Below are 25,476 nucleotides of genomic sequence, written 5' to 3' on the forward strand. Positions count from 1 at the left end.
TAGAAATGATTGCAGAAAAACATTTGTAAAGAATGAGGTTAGAAAAAGTGAAAAAAACAAAACAGTAAATACATGAACAGTCATTCACTAATTTGTGGCTTTGTTGACAGCAAGTCATTTTTCACTGTTTTGTAACATTGTGGTCAATCTTAATGAATGTGTTAATAAACTAGCAGTTTATAACTTTTCTCCCTGAATTGTTTTTGGTTTTTTCTCGTCATTTCTCCAGAGACGCTTCATATGAAGCCAATCATCAAATTATAATAGCTTATGAATAAGGATATTGCTAAATGATATTTTTCATTGTTTGCATTTCTGGATAATTCAGTGTAGATGTTTAAAAAATCACATTGACAAGAATAAACATAATTTTAAAAACTTCATCTGGTTTAGATCCTGTATTAACAAAATATACACTTCAAACTATCTATTAAGCTGTTGTTAGCCTGCTGTGGCATTGGGATTATTTGTCAAAGTAATCAATACATCCAGGAAACTATATTCCCTTTCCCACAAAAATCCTCTTAGAATGTATTGATAGTACCTCAATCACCACTATTTAAATGTTCACCTGTAAGGATTCATAAAGAGGATGTTTGAGCCAACAGTAAATAGATTTCTAACATTCAGAAAATAGATTTTCACTTACAAAATTGGATTATCATCCCTCTTCACTGCCTGAGGTGTGTGTCCTCCAACCTACGTTAAAATGTTTTTTTCTATTTATTTTTATGCACTTTTCATATTTTTTATTCTTTTAAATATATTTAGTTTGCAATAGTTTTTGCTGTTGTAAATTGTAATCTTTAATAAAATCACTATAAAAACAAAAGAAGACCTAAAAGGATAGATGATGATGAAGAAATATCTATGTGGTCACTAGACATCAGAAACAACATGATGGAATACAATGAATGAATCAATCATATTTTAAAATATTTGAATGGCTCTCATATCAGGAAAATTTGTCATTTGATAAATAGGATCCAGACCGCAAGTTCAATTTCCCAGAAAAGAGTATATGTGAACATTAGGAAGAATTTCCTGAGAATTTGATAATAATACAATTATAATCTAGACACAAAACAAGGGCAGGAACTGCCCATGAGTCAGATCTAATCCAGAAACCAAAACTTGGTTGAAGTCAGCTCTCCATAAAGAACATCCAATCTTCACATTGTACCTTGTTTGACAACCAAAACTTTGTAATATACTGGCAAATGGAGGAAACTGCTTTTTTCTTGAAGAGATGACTTTCTGGAATAAATTGAGGTGTCAAAAGGATCACAAATTTGGCATAACTTCTGATAACAGGCAGATACTCAATACACAAACTAGAAAACAAAAAATAAGATTCCCAGAGACAGAATATTTTAAGCTGCAGCCTAATGACCAATGTCGGAATGTTTCCTACATTGACAGATGGCTTCAATAATATTTTGATCCCTTCCAATTCTGTGCTTTATTGGTTTATACATAGAATAGTGCTTAGTCCAGTTTCCTGAATCTAGATGTCCAAATGTGTGGTCATAAACTCCTAGCAATAGCCATGTTAACTGTAGAATTTTGAGAGTTGAAAATATTTGGAGAATGCTTAAGTAACACTTTGTATTTAAAGACAAGGTATGAGAAATTCCCTTTTATTTATTAGAATAAGAAAGTCTTGCTTTATCTTAAAAGGACTAGATGATTCTTTCAAAATTAGTTTTTATAGATTGCAGTCTATTTTTTCAGTTGAAACAAACTAATCATTGTTGGTCAAGCTCCCAAATAGTCCTGTTTATTTGGGCAACCCATTCTATGAAGTTTGGTACTTTTTGTCATTTTTTAAAAAGCAAAGGAAAGGAGCATTTGAAATTTCTCTATTCTCCTCACCCTCAAAGCTTTTGCAAGCCAGTGATTAAAAATCCAACCTAATGACTAATGCTTTCAATAGCTGTGGCAATTACTGGTAACCATCAACATGTTGCTTCATCTTCATATGGTCCAAAAGTTAGAAAAACCATTCCTGCTTATTTGTTCTTTGCATTCATCATTGTAACATTACTCCAAAATTAAAGCATGCAGTACTTGAAAGAACTTCAAAAGCCGAATTTGCAGTTCCACTGGTTGAGCCTTTTTATTAGTTCATGTTTTCCATTTGCCTTCAACATCTTGCTTTGCTGATACCCTTCTAGAATTTCATTAAGTTCCAGTTCCAGTTGGCAAGTACTTACGGTAATTAATACAGGGATGGCAAATATGGGTTGAGGTAAGTTCATACCTCCTGGTCAGAGGCAGGAAGTGGCAAAGAATGCCATTTTTTAAATGGATATATTACATACTCTACATTCTACAGAGGAATTATTGAGTCTGTCATCTGCACCTTCATAACTGTCTGGTTTGGTTCTGCAATTCAACAAGACAGATGGAGACTTCAGAGGATAATTGGAACTGCAGAAAAAACAATTGCTACCAACCTGCGTTCCATTGAGGACCTGTATACTGCATGTTAAAAAGAGAGCTGTGAAAATATTTACAGAATCCTCACATCCTGGACATAAATTGTTTCAACTCCCACCCTCAGAATGATGCTATAGTGCACTGCACATCAGAACAACTAGACACAAGGACAGTCCCCCGCCCCCCCGAACACCATCACTCTGCTAAACAAATAATTCCCTCAACACTGTCAAACTATTCACTAAGTCTGCATTACTATTAATCATATCATTCCTATCACCCATCTCCTCCCACTTATGACTGTGTGATTATAACTTTGTTGCTTGTATTCTTATGGTTTATATTGATTGTATCCTTGTAATCAAATCCTATGATTTGATTGCTTATTTGTACTCTGTGACTATCATTTTGTGTTGTACCTTATGATTCTTGATGAATGTATCTTTTCTTTTTACATACACTGAGAGTATATGCACCAAAGACAAATTCCTTGTGTGTCCAATCACATTTGGTCAATAAAGGTTTCCATTCCATTCTATTCTATTTATACCACACAGAAGGTGTCAAAGTGTGCCATAGGAAAATAAATAAAAATCAATTTAATCTAAATATATACAAATTAGATAATTTAGGCCATCGTGTAGCTCAGATATATTAATATAATAGAAACATGGCTTGCACTTTTTAATATAAAGTTATTTTCTACGAAAAAAGGTAGAAATGGCTAATTTTGCATTAAAAATAGTGCCAAGCCCAACCAGAAGTAACTGAAACAGAAAATGGGAAGCCTATAATTTATATGATATCACTCTGCAATAAAAATTCTACAATTGCACTTAAAATTATCTAATGGCAAAACTTACATCACAAATATTCTTGAAGCTATATAACAGAAATTTAGTAAAGGATACAGTAACTCATATCAACAGAAAACAAAACTTGTCACAATATGGCAAAAATGATGTGTGATCAATTGGTCCCAATTTAATTTATACCACAGCAAAATGATTGTGCTGTGCCCAACACAGCACAACAAATCCAAATAAAATGTCTGAAATTCTGATGTCTGTTTTAAATAACATCCACTTTAAAATACTAATTTTTAAACAATGCTATAATATATTTGGCATCATGTCAGTTCTAAATCAACGGTTTGCCATGAATTCATTCCTGGCCCAGAAAAAAGGAGCAAATCTGATTTTGATTGTGGCACAGAAGACTTGTTTTTGCATTCGATGTTCAACAATGCCAATTATATCTGACAGGCCAGCTGTTAGTCCAGTTTTCAGAAGTAACTCCAGCCCAGAACCACAAAAATGATGTCGATGGTGGTATCTTGCTAACCTCGCCTGGCCTCTAAAACTGCACAGCATCAGGTCCAGCTGGTACCTGGGCAGGAGGACCAGCAACGACTGGATGGGGATGCCACCCCACTCCCAGCCCCCAGGGCAGTTGGCAAGCCACATTTAGAATGATAGCCCTGAAATTGCAGGGGTTTGTCTGACCTGAACTCACTTTGGTGGCGTTCTTATGTCCAGATGTTCTTGCAGGGCTTCTTCTGGGGTGGGATTGTGTGTGTCTGTGTGTGTGTGTGTGTGTGTAAACTGCAGCTCCTCATTCCGACAACCTGGAATTGCAAGGAATTTGGAATTTATCAATGCAAATCACAGGAATGGCCATGAATGCTCCATTAAAAGCTAGACGAAAATTAGCCATCCCGAACTTTGAGGAGCTGCCACAAAGAAGAGAGGGTCAAGCTATTCTCCAAGGCACCTGAGGGTAGAACAAGAAGCAATGGGTGGAAACTAATCAAGGAGAGAAGCAACTTAGAACTGAGGAGAAATTTCCTGACAGTTAGAACAATTAATCTGTGGAACAGCTTGCCTCCAGAAGTTGTGAATGCCCCAACACTGGAAGTCTTTAAGAAGATTTTGGATAACTATTTGTCTGAAGCGATGTAGTTTTTAAGAAGGGATTGGACAACCATTTGTCTAAAATGATATATAGGGTCTCCTGCTTGAGCAGGGGGTTGGACTAGAAGACCTCCAAGGTCCCTTCCAACTCTGTTTCTCTGTTATTCTGCTAACTTCACTCTGGCAGGCTCTGGGAGCCCCACCGCGGACATTCACGAGTCCCGCATTGCGGGACTCAGCACTGTAAACGAGGCTCTAAAAAGAGAATCAAGAGTTTCGCAGCACCATTTTGCCTTTCTTGCGTACAGCCGAACGGTGGGCGCCAGGTTGAGGAAGGATCCCTTCGGCCGCCTGCACCGTCCCACCCGCTCCTTGAACCGCGTTTTACTTAATCCCGAATCCCGTCGGGCCGCAGCGCCGCGTCAACTTTCAGCCCCGCCCTTCTCCTGGCAAAAGCCACCCACCTTCGGCGCTGCCCCTCACCCGCCACGCCTCGCTCTCCGAGAAGCAGCTGCCGCGATGCAAGTTTGGCCTGAGTGCTTGCCGTAGTTACATCCCCGGGACGCGCATGCGCAGGTTGGAGCCGTGCCTCTGAAAGTGAAGGCGTTAAGGACGGCCTTGGCTCTGTAGGGGTCAGAGAAGGAACTTCCTCCTGCTTTGGCGTCGGGCGTGAGTATCCGCGGCGGCCTCCTGCGCGGTTCTCCTTCCCTCCCCTTTGGGGGGACGCCGGGCTTAGCTCGACACTGAGACGGTCCAGAAAGAACAGTCTAGGGACAGCCCGGGGAAGGGGGGAGGCGGGAGTCCTTTGGGGTCTGGCGGTGCAGTTGGTGGGCGGGGGGGAGGGAGGAAGAGGAGGAGGCTGAAGGCGTCCGTCTATTTTGGGGTCCCCGCCAGATGCAGCAGAATCGCTCTGGGCGGGAGGTTGGACCGAAAGGATAAGATGATTTTTGCCTCGCGATTTGTTTTCCTCTCTTCCTCTTGCGGTCATTTGGACGTGAATTAGTGGCCCCAGGCGAATCCTGCAGATGGAAGATTATTTGTAGACTGTGATTAAGGAAACTATGGGTTGTAGTGCGGGAAGCGGGGAAGAGACCATTTGCTGCATTTCGGATGAGGAGCGGAATGAAAACAATAATTTTTAATTATGTATTGTCCTTATGTGTTATTGTTTGTATCCCCCTCCCTTTGAGTTGTAAGCCGCCCTGAGTCCCCCCAGGGAAAAGGGCGGCCTATAAATAAATTTTCAAATACTCAAATACTCAAAATGTTAGCAGGTTGACACTGTACACGCGAGTCCTTGTCACGCTGGCAGTGAACACTAGATTCCCAAAGTGGAAGATTGAAATGCCATCTGCAGATGTGGAAATGAAGGATACCTTGTGCAGCATCCATATTAAGAGTTTTGCAAAGCTTTAGAATCAGGCTTTTTAAAATGCAATCTATTAAACAATTGTCCCTTTTTTTTAATAGAGTTGCATTTCTGCCATAGAAACGGCTTCCATCTGTTTCTGCTGCATGTATGCATATAGCGACATATATGCTGCTGCATGTATGCATATAACAGAAAGGCAGCATAATTCTTTGGAAATGGTTTTATTTGTTAGAAATACATAATGTGTGGTATAACTTAGGGCTTTATAAAGGTTTTGATGCATGTACGCATATAGCTTCTGGAGCCTTGGACCTTGATTGTTTTAATTTGAAAAGTGACACTTTATGAACTTTGTCCTGAATATCACTGAAAATCTCTTTTCAAAACCTTTATAGAGTCCTAGGTTATACCACACATGTATTTCTAACAAATAAAACAATTTCCAAAGAATTAGTTCTCTACAAATGCTGCCTTTTTTGTATAGGGAACACTTTGTGGTTGCAATTTTTGTTGTTCTTGTTCATATTGTGATCATAATAGCAAAGCCTTAATTTTCCTTTCTGTTTTAGGAGAAAGCTTCAATATGTCTTCCAATCTGTTGCCCAAGCCACGAATGAGAGATCTCCTGGGAAGATTTGCAAGAAAGAATTTTCTGATAGGAGTTACTTTAGTAACAGGAAGCTTTTTTCTCTTGGAGGTCAGGATTTTTTGTGTTAAAACTTCGTGTAAACCAGATTTTTTTTTATTCTTAAGAGTAATTCTTAATTATTTGGGCAAGTCCTGAAAAATTACAAATAACCCTTGTTTAATGACCATTTGCTCAGTGTCTGCTTGCAGTTATGATGCTGAACAAATGATAGTTACAGCTAGCACTTGACGCTATGGCTGTTGCAGTGCTCTCATGTCACATGATCAAAAGTTGGGTGCTTAGCAGGCTGGCCAAGCTTACAATTGTACGGTGTGTTTCAACTCCCCCCACTGTCTTCCTCCCCCATCTCTGCTCTTCTGCTCGCTTCTCCTGCCTCTTCCAGGGTGACCTTTGTTATGCTCCTCAGTCAGGTGTGTGTGTGGTATCAGTGCTGGGCTTGCCACCAGTCTTCTTGGCTGCCAGTCTCGCTCGCCACACATTCCCCTATGCACAGCCATTCTGTTTTCCAGGGTTCCAAATATTTGGTAGAACTCACTGCTTCCTACTGGCTGCTAGACATGGTAAAGGTATTGTAAAGCAACTACTTGTTCCAAGGGAGTGGGGCACCTCCCAGGAATCAAATGAGAACAAGGTGAACATAAAACCTGTTGTATCTCAGAGCTTGAGGATCAGGTCCTTGCCATGACCCTTCTGGAGGGTACCAAAACAGAGCTTTGATCTTCATGATTTAAGCCTTATTTCTACATTCTGAAGAAGAATGTCAGTTTTTCTCAGCCAGCAGCTCTTTCAGTCAGCCCTCAGAGATGAGAGGGGATCTTTTCGGCAGGTGGCAGCAGCCTGTAACCTTCCCTGCTGGCTTCCTCTTTGACTATTGGGGGAAACTGGCAGAGGAGATTGCAAATGGCAATAACATGATAGGGCATTTGATGACTGATTGCATGTGTGAACAGGGATCCAGGTGCCCAACATTTATGTGACTGCAGAAGTTGGGGATGGTGATGTTTGATGTCAGTTGGAAGTTATTTATGGGTTATATAAATCACTTCTGTGGTGGCGCAATGGTTAGAGTGCAGTACTGCAAGCTACTTCTGCTGACTGCCAGCTGCCAGATGTTTAGCAGTTCGAGTCTTACTGGCTCAAGGTTGACTCAGCCTTCCATCCTTCCGAGGTCAGTAAAATGAGCACCCAGATTGTTGGGGGCAAGATGCTGACTCTGTAAACTGCTTAAGAGAAGCACTGTGAAGCGGTATATAAGTCTAAGGGCTATATAGCACCCTTTCTGAGGCCATGATAAGTATAAATGGTAAAAAGTCAACTAGCTGAACCAGAACTTCCATTTCTAAGCAGCGGTGTCACGTGTTTCCTTTAAAGACTGCTCCATTTAGCAAGGAGAATTCTGTTCCCAATTAGGGTCATTAAGCAAGTCCCAGGTAAATAGGTACAGGATTGTAGTGTTAACAGTGTACACCCTTTTCATCATTGCATCACAGTTTTCTCAACATTTTGTAAACAATTTACGCTGCCCACGAGTGTTTTCATAGACATTGCTCTTATTTTTTTACAAAAATGTTTTTGTTCAGTATTTAATCGAATTGCCTGTGTTAAAGTCTTATAATGGTAATTTTTTTCTCCTCAGCATTATTTCATTCAAGCAAAGCAAAATAAATACAGAGATTTCTATAAAACATTTGATTTTGCGAAAGACTTTGAGGACAAGAGAAAAGCAGGAGTGTTTCACAGCGTGAAGCCCTAATGACATCTGCTAATCATAAGTAAGCAATCGTTCAGCTTCTGCTTTAATAATTCAAGGGAATGTTTCTTTTAAGCTAGCTTGGATAGTGTAGCATAGGATTAAAGTGCTGATATCAAGCGAGAAACCCGGGTTTGAGTTCTCCCTTATTAGAAGCCAGCTGGGTGATCTCGGGCCACACATTTTTTCTCCACCCTGACCCAGGAAGTCAAAACGCTTTCCAGGAGAAGCCAATAGCAGACAACAGAATTGCTTTGTGGGTTGGATGGCATAAATAAGACTGATTAAAACACTCACATTGTTAGCAAAGAAATGGCACAGACCTGGTACTGGTGCATATTGAAATACAGAATAAAAGTAATTCACTTAGAGCAAAGTAAAATAAAATAAAATGATTCATTTAGTTTTAACTGAAGTTACTCCTATGATTTTTTTCCATTGATGATGTACTTTCTTAATTCTAATATTCATGTGCTTTCTTTCATTGCTGCTAATTTTTAGCAGTTTTCAAATCATGCTGTTAGAAGCTTTACTATTAAGCACAAAGTGGCTAATTATGTTTGCAGTGCCATTTCATCATATCATGAACTCGTTTTAGGGTTACAACTGTTAGAGCCTTTAGGCTTCATAAAACAAATATTTTATAAACAACTTACATAAAGTAATGTTTTGCATATCTTTTTCAAAATGGGAGAATAAATTCCAGTTTCTTAACTTATTTTTTTGTTTTTCAGAGCATCCTTTTGGGGACAAAATAATCAAATATTATTGTGATCAATAACGATCACCTTCAATGTTGATCCTGCTGTATTGTGTTCATTAAATCAAATCTTTATCTTGGAATGTGTCTTGGCTTCTTTCAGTTGGTAGCAAGAAAAGCTCACGGAAAGCACTGCAGTATTTCATCATCATCATCATAATAGTTGGAAAGGGACCTTGGATGTCTTCTAGCCCAACCCCCTGCTCCTTGGACAATGTGCCAGGCTGAAATGTCCCTAGTAGCAGATATTTTTTATGTTTTCTTTCTAAAATAAAACACTGAGAGGAGGGTGTGTCAAGTCTAAGGGACAACAGGAAAAATCTTGATACTATCCATGGATCTTTTTAGCTTCCTTTTAGCAGCAGTTGGAAGCAATTTTTCTCTCTCCTTTTATAGCTTCTGCTTCACAGAGAAATGGGCAAAAAGGAGAAATGAAGACTGGACTGTTTTCAGTGACCATCTGAAGGTGAAGTGTATGGTATCCACATTTTACATTTACCTTTATAATTTTTTTTCAGAACATTTATTGAGTACCTTGCAGGTAGCACACTGTTGAGCAACAACCAGATTTTATTTTCTTTTGTGATAATATAAAAGTAGTTATAAAATTTGCTGTTATTCACAAGAGTTCACTTTGCAATACGTGTTGTGGAAACGTGCCACATAGTTGTGGGCAGGCAGATGCAAATGGCTTATCTAAGTTAGCATTAGTTCTACCATTGTCCATCTAGAAATTTAGGAACACACAGGTTTATTGATGAGATCAATGGCACCTTGCTCCTTCTTGGATGTTTCAAAGTTAGTAAAATGATTTTGTTCAATTAATTGGTCACTAGGTTCTTGATTCAAAATGTGTTATTCGATATTGATGGATTTTTTTCACCAAGTCTTTCATTTTTCAGTAGTTGTCTGCTGTTACTCTCCAATCTGCTAAAATTTTGGGTTGCTCTTAGCAATATGCTGTCCCTTTAAGAGATTTTGCTGGCCATAAGAGGGAAAGAAAAAACTAGCAAGCAAATGAACTTGTGACCAAAAAGGCTATGTTTATAATGCATCCAGGTAATTCTGTCAGACATCCACCTGGCCCAGAACTGTTGCTTTCTGACAAAATTATTGAGCATGTTATGACATATCAGATGTCATAAAATTTTTCCTGAGTTGAACATGGCTGCTTTAAGGCAGTTACATCTCTGAATCCTTACTGAATTTTAAAGAACATTTCAAGCGCATTAGAAGCTCTGCTATTGTTGAAGACATTGAGGAATCTGATAAGGATATACGGTATCTGAACTGGTGACCGAGTAGCACATGAGTTATCTAGTCCTTATGCAAACATTTGATTGAACTGGGAACTTCTGGCCCCAGTCTGCTCCCCCTGACCAGCAAGGCCCTCTAAGGACCATTTATGGTGGTGAACATTATATAATACGCAAAATAGTGTAGATTAATTATTTCATGCTTTCAGTGTTCAGACATCTACATTATTAGTTGCAATCCTTAGACTACTTTATAGTAAATATAACTTCATATATTATATGTTAACTATAGTGGGAGGACTATAAATTGACAGTTGAGTTATCCAACAATGCAATACGTTTACGATTGAAGCACAATTTGTTTCTCAGATTTCCTAACATCACTAAAAGCACTATAGCATAGTGCTTTTAGTGATGCCATAGGGATTCCAGGAATCACCATCCCATGCATACCCTGCTATAAACTGCATGGCATGGGATGGTCTCTAAAGATGCCCTTGCTTTTTGAGGTATTGCAAGTCAAGGACATTCTGTTTTGCTCCCAAGTCATACTACTCTCAGTGTATACTCGGCTTCCATTCTTCCTGCTTTGATGACAAAAGATATTTTTTCTTTAGCCAAGTGCTTGAATTAATTGTAATTGTTAACATTTTCAGATTGTAAATAATATTTTTTTTAATTGTTAGCTGCCCAAAATGTGTTCTGGGCAGGAAACTGGAATCTAATTCTTATAAATATTCAAATATAATTAGCCATGCAACTAATTTTAATCTTAAAAGTCAGTTGCAGTATAGGTCGTGTTCAGAGATAACAAGGACAATAAATCTCAGGGAGATTTTTAAAAAAGTATCTTCGTATAGTATTTTCAGAACTGTAGCTAGGTCAGCACTTTAAATTTAATTGGATTTGTAAAGCAATTGCTATAATTTAGAAGAGCTTTAAACAAATTTGGTTGCTCTACTTTATAATCTATCCTGTTTGTGCTAGTTTATTATTTTGGCACTTTATAAATACATTTCTTTTGACTCAAATTGCTACAACAGTACTGTCAACAGACAAAGTTGCAATATAACTCTTTATTTCTCATGAAAGATTCAAATATAAAATACAATATTTTAAAGCAGTGTAAGTAAACGACTAACAAACAACTTAATAAACATTTAACAAAGGGTGTATCTAGTTTGTACTTAGGATAAACCCAGTTTTCAAAGGCTGAATATTTTAAAAATGGAACACATAGGTTATGTGACAAAATCAAAAGAGCTTTCAAAATCTCTGCCTAGAAATGTACTGGAAACAGCGACAATTGGCTAAAACAGTTTAAATTCAGTACCTAGCTTCCACATAGTTTTGTAGTGCAGATTGGCCTTGTACAGATTAATGTTGAGTTCTTGCCTTAAAAAGCTGAGCAGGGTATTAGAGTGGGGAGGAAAAGAGAAAAAGAAATGTTTAGGACCCAAAGTGTTAAATTAAAATAAATAGCTAAGAGCCCAGAGCAAACACATCTTTTGAAACTATAGCCTGCTGATCACAGTTCAATCTATTTAAACCGAATAGCTATATTTTATGCCGGTGATTCTTCTACAATTTGAAGTTGAAAACAGATGTTGAAAAATCTATGGAAAAGATACATTTAAAAACATCCACTATTAACATACTAGAGGTCTCTGAAAAATTAGATTTACACAGGAAATGAGAAATCTGATAACTGATCCAGTAATACAGCTGTATGGTCTAAAATGGTTTGGCCATACATCCATGAATTTTACTTTTCCTGGGTTGATGGTTTAGTGTAGTTTTCTATGTCACAAGTATATACTTTAAAAAAAAAGAATGTGCCATTTAACCTTCTGGTGCAAGTGTAATTACTGAATATTACAGCAGTAATGAAACCAGGCACTAGTTTTATGGTTTACTGGGTCCTTTCCAGTGGATATATGGGTTTAACTTCGGATGACAGTGGGTAATAGGGCTATATGAGAGCTGATACTCTGGCTACTAACTTGTTCAGTTAAAAATTCAAATGCACATCTCATAGTATTAAATAGCATTTTCAGTGATACACTGAATCTCTTATTTTATAGAAAACTGTGAGACAAATATGAGTTCAAGTTATGTCTACTTTTTAAACATGGCTATATAGGCTTCAAGTTAATCATGTATTTAGATGAGCTTTCCCTATGCTGGCACCTACCCAGAATTGCTGCAATTACAACTGCATGACTTGGAATTATGAAACCCAAATTGTGTTTGCTGTGGTGCTCTAGTATGGATATGCTGATCAAAATGAAAATTTGTTAATATAAGCAATGTAGCAATTGTTATGTTGCTTGGATGTAACTTAATGGAACATACTTTGAGTAATGCATCTTGGATCAGCCGATGATTTAAATTATCTTCTCATTTTTGGTATCCTTGGCTAAACAAAAGTTGTAAAGCTTTATATAATGCAAGTTACTGGTCCCTCATTAATAGTCCATGAGAACTCTTGCATAATGATACATTGTTAAAGAATTGCAATAGCACATACATTCAACAATCTTCAGAAAACATTGCTATCTTTTATGGTAGACAAATATCTCATAAATTAGTGTTGTCACCAACTAGTTCTTCAAACTAAATAAAGGCACTAATTATATTAAGGACTGAAATTTGTCAAAATCTCAATGAAAATTAACAGAATGGTCTGGAACCCTAGGTTATCACAATTCACTTAGCACACCCAAGTACTTCCAAACTGAATAGAAAGAATAACTTTGCTATAGTTTGGGCCAGTTGCAGTACAAATTTCAGCCCTGAGCAAGTCTTTAAAGCTAAGTTCTAAACCTTGCTTATATTAATTGGCACCTCTTTAGAAAATGAAGAGAAAGACAAGAACATTGTAATGTTCTTTCTGTGCATTCTGTCAATCTTTTCATATTATACTTCCAATTAAAAAGAAAATAAAGATTTTCACTGTCATCTTACAAGGTTGCCAATTTGTTTACTGACAGCTTATTTTACAACATATATACAATATTTTGTCTCATAAAGCAGACTACAGAATTCATCTCAAATGTACTGAGTGCAAAATAGACTTCTTTTTAATGTGCGTGTTCAATATCCCAGCACACTTAAGTTTAAACTTATCTGTTTTCATGTGATGTGAAATGTAAAAGTTCTTATTAGGCAACTGCATAGATAGTACTTTAAATCTGGAAACATTTCAGCAGAGTGTTTTCAGTTAAATCCTCTACTCAAAGCTTTATTTTTTACCATTGTAAATTTGCTGATGAACACATGAGCAAAAATGGGATTAACCAGGTATTGATAAGTCTTTACTGTTGCTGGAACTGGTTCTGCAGCTATGAGAGGTGCTGTGTTTTGTATAGACACAGGGACAGTAACCAAGTGGTAGGATGCTTTTGTAATGTAGTCAACAAGTCTGTTGTACTGCTGTTCGGACAGTCTCTCTCGGTTTCCATCTGCCTGAAATCAGAGAACACAGATTTATGGAAATGGGCAGTGTATTGCTAATAAAGCTCAAAAAAAAATCATGGCTGTTTTTAAAGACTACAAATAAAATAAATCTGGAGCTTTACCTCTTGATCACAAGACACTCTCTGCTGTTTGAGCTGCATCTTCAACAGATTGCTTTGTTCACCGTCTAGCAGGCATTCAATTTCTGTCACTGGGAATGCCTGTTGCTGTGTGTCTTCATCAATGCTAACCACAAACAGCACTTCTGAAGTAAGGAGTAAACATCCTTTGTGTTCTTGGCCCGATCCACTCACAATTATCACATCCAGGGCCATGTAGACCTCTGGTCTCCCCAGTGACTGAAGCATTTTCCTATTTTAAAAAAAAGTTTCAAGATGAAGAACATGAATTCACCTGATAGTCAACATTTCTCAGTAAAAGTTCCTTTTCTCTCTCTCTAAAGAAGCAGTAGCATTAAACAGAAACAATTTTTGCAAAACTTGCTATGATTTTAAATCCCAAAGAGGCCTTGTTTATTTTGTAATACTCTCAAACCTCCATCTTCTGCAGCCAAGCTGACCTAATTGATGGTCACAATCACATCTCTCTTGTCCAATTCATTTCTTCTTCCAGCCCTGAATCCACTCCAAGGGATTGGAACTGGGAACTGGAACCAAACTGAGAAGAAACTACTGTAGCAGTTATTTCTGGAGATGTCCAATATTTGGGCAAAGGCAACTGAGTAATATCTTTCATAAACAAAGACAGGCTCGCATCAATTTCCAAAGCTCAAAGGACAGCTGGCTTTCCGAAAGGGCCTCTGCTGAACTTTATGTTTAGCATTCCTATATATTCTGCTGTAAGTCAGCCTTTTGCTCTGTTAGCTTGACCAGAAGCCAGAATCTATTAATCAACACTTGGGGCATAGAAATGAGTCAGTATCCAGATAATTTACCAGACGTATTTGACGTGGCTGTTTGGTGCCTGTTCAGCATGTTGATCGCTCGGAGGACAACGCTGTTTAGGATGCTGGGAAAGTCCAGCTCCATGCAAAATACCTGTGGTGATAAAAGTTAGGCTGTTTTTGGTTTTGTTTTTACAGGGTGGGAAAACAGAAACATGTTGCGATGATGTCATGTTCTTAAACAGTCCATAAAATTGTGCAGATCCAAAGTGATGTCACATCTTTGGAAGCTCTAGTGGAGATAATTCATTCAACATTAGAACACAATAATCATGCACTTAACCATAATGGATTTTAGCATTAGCTTGAAATAAACAAAAGACGGATCATCAGTCACAAACTAGCAATTAGGGAAAATTAAATGCTCTTGAGGGCCATAGATTTAGAAAAGGGATTGGACAAGTTAGGTAAGAATGTAGGCATATCAATTCAAGACCGTGGTTAACTTTCTTGCTTAATATTCACATTCTTTCATGAGTATATCACAATTAGCACACACCAGCAGGTAAATTTGCCCTAGATACGGCATTTCAAGGTAAATTACTTAATGCATCGGTTAAATATGAAACCCAAATGTTTATGAATTCTCTTGGGGCATCTGAAATTTGAAAGGTGTCTTCTTACACTACAGCAGAACTCTGTAAAGGTACTTCTCTTCCTTTTTGCCCTCATCAGGAGAAGAGGGTATCTTAGCATGTTGCTTTCTGATGGCTGGTACAGGGCGTGGCCCTTAAGCTGGGAAAGGTCAGAGAGTCAATAACTGGATGGTTTACTTAAAACAGGGATGTCAAACACAAGGCCCGGGGGCTGGATCCGGCTTGTGGGATACTTAATTCTGGTCTGCGAGGCTGCCCTGGAAACAGCGAAGGACCGGCCTGCGGTGCTTCTGCCAGTGAAAATAGAGCTTGGGACAGCCAAATGTCACCCAAGCTCACTGGCAGAGAGTTGCAGGAGGCCATGGCAGACAACGGAGCTCAGGGGTCTGTTTTTGCTGGCAGAGCGTTTGGGCTGCCAGAAGTGACCCTTACAGGAATGATGTCAAACTGGCCATACACCCTCCCCTTCCCAAGGTCAAACACAATTCTGATGCAGTCCTCAAATGAAATTGAGTTTAACATCCCTGATTTAAAAGATGTTTTATAACTGGGATTGAAATGAGTATATCTTAGAGATTGGCAGAGTTTCTGGATAGGGAGAGAGCATCAAACATTTCTCCATAGGGTAAAAATGTATAAAACAAATACCAAATTAAATAATGCACTGGTGGTGTTCAGAAAGAATTCACTTTAATATTGAACATATACCAACTCCTGGTAATGCTCAAAAGATACATTCCAGTTGTATAATTAGCTGATTGAAATTTTCCAGCATTATTGCGAATGAGATAGTCATTGGCAGATGGAAAAGTAGAACGTGTGATTACTTCTGTGTGGTCTTGTTCCCCCCATAAGTCAAAAGCCCATTCGCCCATTAGTCACAAGCAAGATACTGCTCCATGCACTTCCATTTATTATGGGAAAGACTCAGTTCCCTCAGCCAATAGATACAAAAATATAGAAATACAGCTGTCAGAATCTAGCAGACTAAGTCATTAATTATATGCACTCAGGGCAATGTTGCATTGCGAACCCCTTTTCAAATGGAGGAAAAAAGAGAGTTGCAAAAGAACTTGACACATTTTTTGTGGGGGAGAGATTGTTATTCAACGAACAACACCACCACAAACTGTCTTCTGAGTTCTGCAAAGTTGGATCTGCTAAAGTTGCTCTCTGGTTTCAAGCCATTGTTTGCAGTAAAGTGCATCTTTCCATTATTTTGGGTCACTTATCAATTGCCAACATTTTTTAAAAATCTAAAATCTATGTTACATGGAACATCTCTTCCACTTACTTCCAACTTTTTTTTCCTCTTAAGTTTTCCTAGAATCGAAGTTTTATGTACAACAAACTTCCAATTGCTCAACAGGCTAAAGAACTACACATCGGACACACATGTTGGATAAATAATTATGTGAGAAAGCCACACACAAGAGTTTCATCTTGTCCCTCCAAACCCTCTCCAGAGAATTAGGAAAATCTTGGAAAATCTTGGATATAGGTTAGGAAGGCGGCATATGTTGAATTTGAATAATTGTAGCTGCCTTTTTCCCCCCCTTCTTCTTATGCTTCTGAAGCTGATGAAGAATTTGGGGAAAACCTGTAAGAGGAACCTTTGGATCACGCCCCATTTTTTCAAAGGGTCTGCTTGAAACTTAGGCCTCTAATTTTATCATTTGTTCAAATAGGATCTTTAGCTCCAAGGTATTTTGAAAAGTATGAAGCAGAACAGAGTGGTTACACTCTTTATTCTTTTGCAAAATAATGCTTCAACGTTTAGTTAATGGAAATAAAAAAAAAAAGCTGGCCAGTGTAAGCAGTTAGTGACTCATCTCAAGGAGGAAAATACTGAGCCAGTTAAAGAAAGATGCTATATGAGTAATCACATTATAGCAATGATATCTACAATGTTTGCAATTCTTGGATACAATCTAATACACCATTAGTGGAATATTGACACTTCTGGGCCTGGCTCAGAGAAAGTAAGCATACTTTATACAGTGGTGTCATATGACCTGGTGAGAAAATTCAGAACACATCTTATTATTTTTTTTCCCAGCAGTAAGTTGGGAAGCAGAAATAACAGCTGGCAACTGATTTGTATTATGGTTATCAAGACAAGAGGGTGATCTTGTTGTAAATAGGCACTTAGCTTCCATTAGTCAATAGCAAACTGTGTGAGATCATCTGAGCTTTGTAGAATTTCCTCACTGACCTAGGTAACACATGATTTATTAGGAATTTATGGCTTAAATTGGCTGTTTATATTTTAAGAAGGTTTTATCTGAAATAAATTCTACTGAATTTGCTAGTTTTGCAATGCAAAATAAATACACACACACACGGATGCGGTGGTTCAGTGGCTAAGACGTTGAGCTTGTCAATCAGAAAGGTCGGCAGTTTGAATCCCTAGCGCCGCATAATGGAGTGAGTTTCTGTTACTCGTCCCAGCTTCAGCCAACCTAGATTTTAGAACTGTAATATTACATGTTATAACTAAAATAATACATAAAAAGTATCAATGAACATGCAACATGCTGAATTCATACATTCACTCAAACCTACCATAGCCCGTCTGGGAGACTAACTCAGCTGCTCCTCCAATAGGCTTAGCAAAAACTCCCATGATTCCTTTTCCCACACCAGATATCACGCCTTTGGCTTTGTGTCCCGCTGAAGCCTGGGCTTCCGATGTTTTCTGGAAGTTCTGCATTGGCTGATCTACAATCCCAGCAATTGCACCTGTAATGAGTTTTCAAATATGACAGTATGATGTAATCTCAGAGTCGGATGAAATGTTGATTTGTGAACACTTTTGCTTCATTTCATTTGCATATTATGCCTTTGTCTAACACAGCAATAAGGAACTGATATTGGGTCCCTTTAATTCAGGATAAGAAAATTTCTGCTAGTCACATCTTCTGTTTCACTTAAGAGAGCCCAACTTTTTGAGCTGCTTCACAGATTTGGATTACTGAGAGCATGTTATGGACCCTCACCCAAATTATTGCAATGATGGACGTACCCAATTACTAAACAGTTTACCAGAAAGAAAAAAACAGGAATCCCAGGAACCATTCTAATGGTTCTGAATATCCCATATATCAACTCGTATTTCTGTCTTCTTTCTAGGTAGGTTGAACATACTTCCAAAGAAATCCCTGAGCTGCAGTTTCTATAATATCTGCTGAGATTTCTACGGAATTCAAAACATGATTGTAAATAAACGTTAAGCTTTTGCAACATGCTGACTTCGCATTTACTTCTTTACAAATATATAAAAAACATAAAACCAAATTAAGTGAGGCATAGGATCTGGAGCCTAAGAAGCACCAAAGTAGATGTGTGTTGACCTTTTGGTTTACATTGGTACCATATTGTGGATTAGTAGATACACATTAAAACTTGGCTTCATTAGGTATCTTTTAAACTTCCACCATTTTTCTAACTTAAAGTTGTTGGATGGTAAAATTGAATATATATTGTATATATTTTGATTCTGGATTTTGACTTTTTGCTGATTTTGCTGATGAGATAGATTTGTTGTTATAATAACGGCTAGTACACATTAGCATGTAAAAGTAAAAAGTTTACTGCGCTAAAAAGAGTCGGCAAGTTTTTTCTTTTTTTCTTTCCCTTTTTCTTGCCCTATGCTTTTCCTCTTCCCCTTTTCCTCCCTTATTTTTATTTTCTTTTGCATTTTACATTCTGATAAAACTTAATAATTTATTTTTAAAAAGAATATACTGTATATACGTGTATTTTCGATAAGAGCAAATTTCTGCTAACATAGTGAGATTTTAGACCACTACTTAAAGTAAATCTCACAAACCCTTAAACTTTTCCCATGTCCACTATATCATTTTAGCATGCCCTTATATTATAAAAATGCTCATAAACCAATGCAATCTCTAATATATTACTAAGTTTAGTAGAATTAGGCCTGGATACTTTTGTTCCTGTTTTTGTGAATACAATCATATTTTATTTTAATGTGTACAGGTGAAACTTTTACAAGTGCCTTAATGACCCTCCAGCTTTTCATATCAACAGAGAACAGCAGTTTAAATCTTCCTAAATGTAAACAGATATGTCAGGTGGGATCTTCCTTTGATCTTGAGTTTATTCAAGCCATGTACCTAGAGATGCCTCTAGCTGTTGTAACTTTGATGGATAATTTATTTGGATCTCACTAAAAGGAGAATGATTGAACAAGATGACAAGATGTTATATTAGGAATCTGAAGTGTTTATGCTGAAGGTCATCATTCAGTACAGAAAAGACTGGCTGAAGTTTCCAGAACTCTTTGTAAGCCCTCCAAATATGGACAAGAGATATTTTTTTCAGCCCATATGGACAGCAGTAACTATATTAGGGCCAATTGCTATTCATTTTGTGCACATAAACAACAATAAAAACCTGAACATTTTTGCATAAAACCATTAGGTGCTTTTGGAGACAACAAAAATAATTGATAAACAGAATCTTTACCCTCCATAAGACTCACAAACTAGCCATTGCGCTCCGGTGGTTTCAGATTGTTCTTTGCATCCATCTTACAATCCACCAATGAGTCCAGAGATGAGATGGAAATGTTCAACTCACCCTTCAACTCATGTATGGCATGCACCAGGCCTCCTAGGACAACCCCAACGGCCCTGAGGCATGCCACATTCTTTATCTGGCACTCTGTCCACTTAATAATTGCTTAAAGACCACAACCAGGAGTGCCAGGATTGCAGTTGTTGAGTGAAACCATCACATGACATTTCACTTAATGACTGCTTTGCTCAATGATCAAGATTCTGGTCCCAAAAGGTTTCATAAATCAAACACTACCTATAGCTTATTGACATTTTAAAACTTTCCTAGTGTTAGAATTAATACAAGGTTTCTGGCAAATCACACTTAAACAATGTACTATGTACCTATGTATTTCAGATTATTATTTTTTTATTATTATTATTTAATGGATTTATAGGCCGCCCAATCCCGGAGGACTCCGGGCGGCTTACAAAACAAAGAAAATAATTAGTAAAAATACAAGAAAACAATTTAAAAACATCACCATGCACCCAATCTAATCGGGGCTGGACCTCAGTAATGAGGTCAACAGTCCCAGGCCTGCCAGAATAGCCAGGTTTTAACAGCTTTTCGGAAGGCCTTGAGAGTGGGTAAGGTCTGGATCCCTGGGGGTAGTTCATTCCATAGGGTCGGAGCAGCCACAGAGAAGGCCCTCCTCCGGGGAACCGCCAGCCGACACTGCCTGGCTGATGGCACCTGAAGGAGGCCCATCCTGTGCGATCTCACCGGCCGTTGGGAGGTATGCGGCAGTAGGCGGTCTCGTATGTATCCTGGTCCTAAGCCATGTAGGGCTTTAAAGGTAATCACCAGCACCTTGAATTGCGATCGGAGACCAATAGGAAGCCAGTGCAGCTTGCGGAGAATAGGTGTAACGTGGGTGTATCTTGGTACACCCAATATCGCTTGCACGGCTGCGTTCTGGACTAATTGTAGTCTCCGAACGCTTTCAGGGGTAGCCCCATGTAGAGCGCATTGCAGTAGTCTAGTCTTGAGGTGACGAGGGCGTGAATGATCATTTGAAGTGCCTCCCGGTCCAAATAGGGCCGCAACTGATGCACCAGGCGAACCTGGGCAAAGGTCCCCCTGGTCACAGCTGAGAGATGGTGTTCCAATGTCAGCTGTGGATCCAGGAGGACCCCCAAGTTGCGGGCTCTCTCTGAGGGGTGTAAATTCTCACCCCTCAGGATTAAGGATGGATTATCTGGACTGTCTTTCGGGGGCAACATCCACAGTTGCCAATTACCTCCCTACGACCTATTAGATCACACAGATTAGGCCTCCTCCGAGTTCCATCCGCCAGTCAGTGTCGACTGGCAACTACGCGGAGGAGAGCCTTTTCAGTAGTAGCTCCGACCCTTTGGAACAATCTCCCCGTGGAGATTCGCACCCTCACCACCGTCCAGACCTTCCGCACAGCCCTCAAGGCCTGGCTATCCCGTCAGGCCTGGGGATAAAGATTCTAATCCGTCCCCACCCGAATGATGAATGAATGTTGTGTTCTATTTTTACTTATGTATTGTCTCATGTCTTGTCTTGTATTCCCCTCCCCACAAATTGTAAGCCACCCTGAGTCCCCTCAGGGAAAAGGGCGGCCTATAAATAATATACGAATCAAAATCAAATCAAATCACAGCCACTCGGTCTTGTCAGGATTGAGTGCAAGTTTGTTCACTCCCATCCAGATCCTGACAGCTTCCAGGCATCGGCACATCACGTCCACCGCTACACTGAGCTGGCACGGGGTGGAGAGATACAATTGTGTATCGTCCGCATATTGATGGTATTTAATCCCGTGCTGATGAATGATCTCACCCAGCGGCTTCATGTAGATGTTAAATAGGAGGGGGGACAGGACCAAACCCTGCGGCACACCACATTTAAGGGGCCTATGGGTTGACCTTTGCCCCCCAAGCAACACTGACTGCGACCTGTTGGAGAGGTAAGAGGAGAACCACTGTAAAATAGAGCCAAGGTGGCGCAGTGGTTAAATGCAGCACTGCAGGCTACTGCTAGATCAGCAGGTCAGCAGTTCAAATCTCACCGGCTCAGGGTTGACTCAGCCTTCCATCCTTCCGAGGTGGGTAAAATGAGGACCCAGATTGTTGGGGGCAATATGCTGACTCTCTGTAAACCGCTTAGAGAGGCCTAAAAGGCCTATGAAGCGGTATATAAGTCTACTGCTATTGCTATTGCTAAAATGGTGCCTCCCACTCCCACCTCCTCCAGCCGTCGCAGAAGGATACCATAGTCGATGGTATCGAAGGCCGCTGAGAGGTCAAGGAGCACCAGGATAGAGGAATGTCCCCCGTCCCTGGCCGGCTAGAGATCATCGGTCAGTGCAACCAAAGTGGTTTCGGTGCTGTACCCAGGCCTGAAACCAGACTAATAGGAATCTAGATAATCTGCTTCATCCAAGGTCTGTCAGAGTTGAAGGGCCACTACCTTCTCGATAACCTTCCCCAAAAAAGGAAGGTTGGAGACAGGACGGTCGTTCTTAAGAATAGCTGGGTCCAGAGAAGGCTTCTTGAGTAGGGGTCTTACCACCGCTTCCTTCAAAGGTTGCGGGAAATATCCCTCCTGTAAAGAGACGTTCGTACTCATCTGGAGCCAGCCTCATGTTACCTCCCTGCTGGTCAAGACCAGCCAGGAGGGGCACAGGTCCAGTAAACAGGTGGAGGCACTCATTGCTCCCATGGCCTTGTCCACTTCCTCAGAGGTGACAAGCTCGATCTCGTTCCAGGAAATCTGATCAAGACTCTCCCTCGGCATCTCCGCTGGTACTGCCCAAGTGGAGTCCAGGTCTGCCCGAATCTGAGTGATTTTGTCCGACAGAAACTGAGCGAACTCCTCAGCCCTTCCCTGCAAGGGTTCCTCCGCATCCTCACCCTTCAAGAGGAAGCGGGTTACCCTAAACAGGGCGGCTGGGCGAGATTCTGCGGACACAATAAGAGCAGAAAAATGTGCACATTTTGCCGCCCGTATCGCCACTAAATAAGTCCTAATAAAGGCTCTTAATAGAGCAATTTTTAACTGCTACCAATTTCTGGACAAAAGAGTTTAGATAAAATCAATGCAATGGTGGGATTCAAATAATTTAACAACCGGTTCTTTGCCCTAATGATTTCTTCCAACAACCAGTTCACCAAACTGCTCATAAGGTTAACAACCAGTTCTCCCGAAGTGGTGCGAACTTGCTGAATCCCACCACTGAATAAAATGGGTGTGCCAAAGCAACATGATACCTGGGAAACAGATATTCTAGCATCTTATGCTTTTCCCCTACTCCATTTGAGTAAGGCTCTTCAAGTGTTCCTCTCCTTCAATAACAGTTGAAAAAAATATTGTATTACCAAATTCAACATGTTTTATTTCTTCCCATCTATCATGATGTTAGATAGAAAGAGATTTTAGAGATCCTAAAATTGCCTTGGTTTAATAAATAACTCCAACAAACCTTACAATATGCAACTAGAACTTTTCAAGGCTATCGGACAAACTCATTTATGACATGGCAAAACCAATGAAATCTGGAAAGAGCCATGGAAAATACATTATTTGAAATCTCACACACCAGAGGAGACAGGTGAAAACAGATATCAAATATTGATGGACACATTGTTTACAGAATTCAGAACTCAGGCTGGGTTTGTGTTAAATGCTATACTTTAAAATACTAACAAATGATAAAGCATGGTGCTCCTGAAAATATCTGCTTGTGTATTCATTACTCCTAAAACACAATTTAGAATCTTCAGATACTTATATCACAAAGTGCTTGTAATTTATTTGGATAGTTATTTTTTCTTAAACTAAGAGTAGTGGGGATTATTTCAGCAACAAAGAATTTGTAAACAGAATCTCAATGCCAGTTCAAGTGTTTCATTCTGATTAAGCAAAACAGTGCAGGCAACACAGCCTAAGCCAAATTGTAAACTCGTCTATATCTTGAGTAAAGGCAGCAATTAAGAGCAAGAAGTGATCCGTTTGAGTGAAATACAACAGATTTCCATCGCAGTGTCTAAATCCCTGGAAGATCAAGAAGATTCTGTTGGTCCAGTCACAATTATTCATGTAATAATGAGAGCTTTCTAGAAAATCTTCACAGCTTGATAAATTCAACCAATCTTCTCTGTAGCTAATCAAAGAACCAAGAAGGTGCTGTGGCTGCTGCAACTTTCACTATATTGAAGAACCTCAATAATTGACTGATCTGAAGAGCTTTTCTACAGAATTCTACAGTAATTATGGCTGCAGTACAGAGGCATAAATAAATGGTGAACATGCTGGTATGTATTAATCATGCACTACAAATTTTCTTTTGGGGTGATTGCCCATGGCTGTCATAGCTAAAATACAAAATGTTTTTTTGTACGTGATGCTTTTACCAAGGATTCTGCTTGTTAAGATTTCAAAGGGTAATGAAATAGTCTTTGTAAGATATTTTCTTTTAAGATATCTCTCTCTCGGCAGATAGTCTCTCCCTCTCCCTCTCTCTCCCCCCACATCTCTCCCTCCCCCCCTCTCTCTGTATACACACATGTGTATACATATGTTTATACACAGACATCTATATATCAGTGGTGGGTTCCGTACCGCGTTGCAACTGGTATGCTGCAATGGGGCAGGGCAACCACCATGTACATGCGCACAGCACTCGCGCAGTACGCGCATGCGTACCCACAACCCGCGATGCTCCAGCTGCTTGGCAGAGCATTGTGCAGGTGTCATATGCTCCGTGCGCAAATACCCCAATCAGCTCAAATAGCGGTCGGTCACGTGGGCCCTCCGGAGCACCGTACCGGAATGGTACCTGGTGCTCCCAGCAGGCACCGGTTAGCCCATACTGGGGCATATCAGTCGTATCCCACCACTGCTATGTATCTAATGATACACAAACATACGCACAAGCTTGCTGTAGGGTTCTGTCATGCCATAACATAATTTTCTATCATTTTTCTAACAATTGAAAAATTAAAAATTTCATGGACAATTATTTCCAGGTAAGGTATATTGCTCTATTTCATATATGATGATCCTGAATTTTAACAATTGCATGCTTTGTTGAGTAAGTTATATTAATCTTCTTCATAAATAAAACCCATTGAAAAATAACAAACCACAACATGATTTAATGTTATCTATGGACTATGCTACTAATTGCATTTACACCTCAAGTATAGTTTATTTTGCTGAACTGAGAACAAGTAAGCTGGTCTTTCTATTGAGTAAAATTATGTTCGCTTATTTGAACAATTCTTGATTTATTTTCCTTCTTATTTTAGTGGCTCCTAATTTGCACCCTTTGAAGGCTAATTAGTATGAGACATGGGGAGAGCATAAAAATAAAACAAGCATAAGCTAGAAAGGTATTTTAAAAATTGTTTAGTGTTCCATTTACACATCATTCTATACGAAGAAACAAATCATATTATGACATGTGTCATGTGTGGGTCAAACTTAAGATTTAAAAAAATGTGAAGTACCTCTAATGGGCCCCTTCCTTATAATGTTAGTGCAATGTAAATAATATATAATATCATAAAAATGTCCTTCTACTGCAGGATAAAAGAAGAAGCCATGAAATTGTCCATCTTATGAAACAACCCCCACCCTCCACCCCAGAAGTCAGGTTATGTCCCTGTTAATATTCAGGAAGTTACACAAGACCTGGTTATGTCACTAGGCTTGGAGTTCCCAAGGAATTGGCAACATTTTAAGGTAGCTCCCTTAT

General features: G+C 39.2%; 2 protein-coding genes across 4 annotated transcripts in view; one reads left to right on the forward strand and one right to left on the reverse strand.

The window, feature by feature from the left end:
* Nucleotides 1-4,867: 4,867 nt before the first annotated feature.
* COX6C (cytochrome c oxidase subunit 6C) overlaps nt 4,868-25,476 on the forward strand; it is a 121,029-nt gene continuing 100,420 nt past the window's right edge. Inside the window, exons 1-4 of one of the 2 annotated variants that reach the window (XM_014060842.2) lie at nt 4,868-5,024; nt 6,297-6,424; nt 8,013-8,148; nt 8,861-8,969. In XM_014060842.2, coding sequence (XP_013916317.1) covers nt 6,311-6,424; nt 8,013-8,129 — 231 coding nt within the window. In that variant the 5' untranslated portion in view covers nt 4,868-5,024; nt 6,297-6,310 and the 3' untranslated portion in view covers nt 8,130-8,148; nt 8,861-8,969. Of the gene's footprint in view, nt 5,025-6,296; nt 6,425-8,012; nt 8,149-8,860; nt 8,970-25,476 lie in introns of those variants that run through there. The other variant, XM_087706820.1, reaches the window with a different exon arrangement.
* Nucleotides 11,204-25,476, reverse strand: part of VPS13B (vacuolar protein sorting 13 homolog B) — a 312,128-nt gene continuing 297,855 nt past the window's right edge. For both annotated transcript variants that reach the window (XM_087706818.1, XM_087706819.1), the window contains exons 59-62: nt 17,727-17,903; nt 14,557-14,659; nt 13,724-13,973; nt 11,204-13,610 (exon numbers count right to left, since the gene is read on the reverse strand). In XM_087706818.1, the coding sequence (XP_087562944.1) occupies nt 13,362-13,610; nt 13,724-13,973; nt 14,557-14,659; nt 17,727-17,903 (779 nt within the window). In that variant the 3' untranslated portion in view covers nt 11,204-13,361. The remainder of the gene's footprint in view (nt 13,611-13,723; nt 13,974-14,556; nt 14,660-17,726; nt 17,904-25,476) is intronic.

This window comes from Thamnophis sirtalis, unplaced genomic scaffold (assembly GCF_051295495.1).
Source record: "Thamnophis sirtalis isolate CommonGarterSnake01/CBP01778 unplaced genomic scaffold, rThaSir2_p1.2 scaffold_2, whole genome shotgun sequence".
In the NCBI taxonomy this organism is placed as follows: Eukaryota; Metazoa; Chordata; class Lepidosauria; order Squamata; family Natricidae; genus Thamnophis; species Thamnophis sirtalis.